General features: G+C 44.4%; 1 protein-coding gene across 1 annotated transcript in view; it reads left to right on the top strand.

The window, feature by feature from the left end:
* Nucleotides 1-4,829, top strand: part of LOC108802563 (DNA topoisomerase I, mitochondrial-like) — a 29,005-nt gene that overhangs the window by 8,319 nt on the left and 15,857 nt on the right. Inside the window, exons 4-8 of the mRNA XM_018574420.1 lie at nt 450-553; nt 2,888-2,979; nt 3,069-3,173; nt 3,665-3,705; nt 3,821-4,008. Of these exons, the coding sequence (XP_018429922.1) occupies nt 450-553; nt 2,888-2,979; nt 3,069-3,173; nt 3,665-3,705; nt 3,821-4,008 (530 nt within the window). The remainder of the gene's footprint in view (nt 1-449; nt 554-2,887; nt 2,980-3,068; nt 3,174-3,664; nt 3,706-3,820; nt 4,009-4,829) is intronic.

Here is a 4,829-nt window from a genome sequence, read left to right as displayed (position 1 = left end):
TCCCCGATCCGCCAGCGCTGACTGGCGGATCGGGAGGTGGGCGGGTACAGCTGTCTCTGCCTCTAAATAGGCAGAGCCAGCTGTCAGTCACGCAGCTGGGCGGATCTCGACATCGATGTCGGGATCCGCTCCGGCTGCGGCGTCTCAGTATACCGCCAGCTGTAGCTTGCGGTATACTGAGCTTTGGGTAACGGGAGGACGCTAGTTTGTGTCCTCCCGTTACCCTAAGGAGAACTATGGGGAAAAGCCCTGACCCATAGTTCTCCTTTAAGCTTTTGTTTATACTGCTGTCTGCAGGAGGATTGGACACTGGCAAACAAACTGCAAGCCACCTGCAGGACTCAGTTTTTGCTGGTTTCCTTGAGGGTTGAATGTCTCTTCAGTAGCTCTGCAGTAGAATTTTCCTCATATATTTGCATGTCACAACATTCGTTGTTTACCTTTTACAGCAAATGACAAAAGAAGAGAAGAAGACCATTAAGCATCTGGACAAATGTGACTTTACGGAGATCCACAAGTATTTCTTTGATAGAAATGAGGAACGGAAAGCTTTGTTTTTTTTTTTTTTTTTTTTTTTTTTTTTTTTTTTTTGTGTTGCAGGGTGAAGCAATAGGTTCTCATAAGTGCTTTCTCTCCCCAGATGTACACATACTTTCTCTTTGCTATATTCCTGTATTGTTCAGCCACTGGTGCTTCCAGGTATAGGGAAAGTTTGGGTCATACCATTCCTCCCATGTGACCTTACCTGGTGATTGGTTGCTCAGGCAAACAGTTCCCTCACAAGGGGCTGGGGAGAGAGAACTGCTTTTCTTCATTCCTGGACACCAAATGGAACAGTGGGGCAGTGAAGTTGTGTGTATGTGCAGCTGGGGAGGGCAGGTATTAAAGGGTACCTGGGCATGGGCAACGTATTGGTTCACTTTAAAGCTGAATTCAGGAAAATGGCTTAATATGTCCTTCTTATATTCCAAAGCTCCGCGCAAACTGTTGGCACTATATAATAGGCTGTTTTTCCTGCCAAAGGATTTGTTTCTGTCCATTCACAATGAAATGGTGGACATTGTTAAGGGATGATGTGCTGGTCAAGTGGACCTGTCTTGCAGAAGTTTTGTTGGTGACCAGAGACCCTGGGACAGAACTTGAGACATGGCCGTTATTGCGGCTATAAAATAAAAGGTTATTCCATTGCCTCTGAGCTTGCCCTGTCTCCAAGACTCAGGCTGCTCGGGCCTAGCATTGGGAACTCCCTCAATTCTCTTGGCTGCTGGTCGCCATTCCCCATTTTCCCACTAGCTCTTTTGGGGAAGTGGTAACGTGGGACTGTGTGTTGGGTGGAGATTTGCACACTCCATGTTCTCTTCCCCCCCCCCAAACTGCTGCTCCTGTTGAAAAGATTCATGTGGCACTTCAGTCCATTCCTGCTGCCTGCCTAAAGGAGTGGGTCACGAATCTAAATACCAACCATATACTGGTGTAACTGGAATAATTAGAATATCGTGCAAAAGTTCATTTATTTCACTAATGCAACTTAAAAGGTGAAACTAATATATGAGATAGACTCATTACATGCAAAGCAAGATAGTTCAAGCCGTGATTTGTCATCATTGTGATGATTATGGCTTATAGCTCATGAAAACCCCAAGAACCCCAAATCCACAACCTCAAAAAATGAGAATATTGTGACAAGGTGCAATATTCTCGGCTCTGGTTAAGTTGCATTAGTGAAATAAATGAACTTTGCACGATATTCTAATTATTCGAGTTTCACCTGTATATCTGCAATAATGGCCATGTCCCAAGTCCTGTCCCAGAAACCAGGGTCTCTCGTCACCAACAAAACTTCTGCAAGACTGGTCACTTGACCAGCCCATCATCCCCTGTCTCTGCCTGCCATTTCATTGCAAATGGACAGAAATGCAGATGTTGACCTTTGCAGGCTTGTTGGACATCTTGAATTGCAGAGACTTGGATTCAGGAAGTGGTCCCCTAGGACTACAAAATGTATATTTCCTTTCCTGCCTCCTCATATTTTCTTCTTTTGAACTTTCCTGTGTCTCCTTACAGACTGTTAGATCTTCGTCAGGCTCATTCAGGACTCCTGAACCAAGGTGTCATCGCTCTAGTTCCTCTTGCAGAAACATTCTAGATGTTTTACTCCAACCTGTTCACTGTTTCAAAACCCAAAGGGAACCTTTTTACCATCTTGGAGGTCAAAGCCTTAAATGTTTACATTTGGCTCCACAAGTTCCTGATGGAATCTGCCAGATTCATTGTCTTCTCTGATCAGGGAAACTTTGTCTTCTGTGGGCATAAAAGATGCTTACTTGCATGTGTCCATCTTTTCATCACACCAGCATTTGCTGTATTACTACTGCATTTACCGGTTCATGGTAGGGTTGCAGTTAACTCTTTTCATAATCGATTTAGTTGCCCGATTTTTTATTTTTTCAAATAAGCGATTGGTTGCATTAAAAAAAATCTCTCTTCTCTCCCCACCCCCCACCAACTAATTGATAATGAGAATAGTTGACAACTTTTCTCATCGATTAGTTGGTTGCAGCCCTAGTTCATGGTCTGCCATTCAGCATATAGTCTTCACCTTGGATGTTATCCAAGGTGTTGATTCCAATGTTGGCCCTGTTGCGTTCTTGTGCATTCCCATTGTGGGATACTTGGGACGACCTGTTAAAATAACAATTGGCAAGGGTTCTGGTCAGACATGACAGAAGTTCAAGTGAATCCTAAACTTTAGTAAATAGTCACTGGAGCAGACTTTGGCCTTGAGACTTTGGCCTTGAGACTTTGGCCTTGAGACTTAGGTCTCAGGCCAGAGTGTTCCTTGCCCAGACTTTCTGCTTTGATGTCCCTTTGCCCAGTTTTGTTCCAGACCTCTCCAGCAGAATGTTCTGTCATTGTGGGATGAATTTGTCCTGTCTATAGACAGGCTTATCAATACCAAGGACCAGACTAATACCAAGGGTCAGACTATCTGTGGCTTGGTGGCTCAGTAATCCAGCTCTGGAGTCGGAAGTAGTTTCTTCTCATCTTTTGGAAGCTTCCTATGACAGGTGCCAGCCTGTTTGACTGTGGGGGAATCTTGGGTATCCTGTCAGTAGAGGGGACTTGGTTAGAGGAGGAGCTTCTCAGTTGGACTACCTTTGGACATCCCAAAGGTTAGACTTCCTGTGTTTTTCATTGTATGGGAAAGACAATATATTTCCCTTACTGCAAAATCCTTTTCATTGAGTCCATTGAGGGGTACCTGTCCTATCCCTCTGTGTTTTAGGATCATGCTCTTGGCACTGCTGTGCAAACAAAGCTGAGGCATGCTGGTAGAAGGGGTTTTCCTTGGCCTACAGTTTTTTTGCTTGCCATTATCCATTCCTCCTGTAGGCAGCAATATAACCCAAAAGTAAAGACTCTCCCCCGACTGGATTCCTAGAAAATAATTTTATGGCAAGTACAAAGAAATCCTATTTTATTGTATGCAGGGTGTAGATAGATATAAAGAAAACCCGTGCAGAGAAAAATGAAGACTGATCTTTTTTTCATCTTCAGTAAATGCTAATTTCTTTGTTCTAACATCTGTACTTGAGTGACCTGAAGCAAGCATGCAACCAGGAAAGTCAAAACTCCTGATCGACCCATTTCTTTTACTATCCAGTGTTCGGCTTTTATTCCACCATCCATGAGCATATTGTCAGGGTAATTGTACATATGTGAATGTGGTCCTAGTCGGTATAAATGTAGACATTTTCCATTATAATGCAGCTGTGTGCAGCAATTTAGTGACTATTTTTTGTTTTTGTTTTCACATTAGAAATTAAAGGAGGAGGCCAGCAAGCTTCAGGAGGAGTACGGTTACTGCATGCTGGATGGGCATCGGGAAAAAATCGGCAACTTCAAAATTGAACCGCCGGGTCTGTTCCGTGGCCGAGGTGACCATCCCAAAATGGGAATGTTAAAACTGAGAATAAAGCCAAAGGACGTCATTATAAACTGCAGCAAGTGAGCATGCTCCACCATACACTGCTTGAATCAATGCTCACTAAACATACCATTAACTAAATTAAGCGAAAAAGCATCGTCTGTCATAGTGTAAGGTCTCGTTCACACGGGGGGCTTGTGGGATTCCTGCGGCAGAATCCCAGGTGCCCCCATTCAGATGTGGCCACTGTCCCCATTGAAGCAAATGTCAGGGTGGCGGTGGCATCTGTCAGCGATAGACCTCGTGTAATCATACATGGTACAATTACATGCGGTTTGGGATTGATGATTGTTCCGGAAGCAAGATGTATGCATTACATTCGGCTGTTCTGCCCAGCATGAGAAGGCATGAGGATTTAAAAGGAAGAGCAGCAAAGAGAAGGGAAACAACCATGGATTACAGTAAAGCGCACATTACAGTACTGTTTTATGTAAAAAAAATCTGAGGGTTTAATGTCACTTTAACATACCATGTCTACCTCCACATTGGATACTTTCTTCTTCCCACCCTGCTGTTACAGAGGAGGTTGCTAAACCTCCTGCCACCCACCTGCCACTTGGACCCCGTTTCCTTACAACTACCCCGGGTCACCCCTTTGCCCTTTTCTATGCTTTCTAACCCACATGTTGAATCTCTCCCTTTCTATTGACATCTTCCCCTCCCCACTAAAACATGCATGGTCACCCCTATACATAAAGCCTGTGGCGCTAAACCCACCTGTCTCCCTGCTCCCATTTACCTCTAATCTCTAGGACGCCTAGTCTACAACTGTCTGATCTCCCGCCTCAGTGATAACAGCCTTCTGGACCCCTTACAGTCTATCGGGAAGCATCGCTCCACT

Source organism: Nanorana parkeri, unplaced genomic scaffold, assembly GCF_000935625.1.
Source record: "Nanorana parkeri isolate BGI_ZX_2015 unplaced genomic scaffold, ASM93562v1 scaffold2953, whole genome shotgun sequence".
NCBI lineage: Eukaryota > Metazoa > Chordata > Amphibia > Anura > Dicroglossidae > Nanorana > Nanorana parkeri.
Note: the sequence above shows the minus strand (reverse complement) of the source record. Positions and strands in the feature narration are given on the sequence as shown.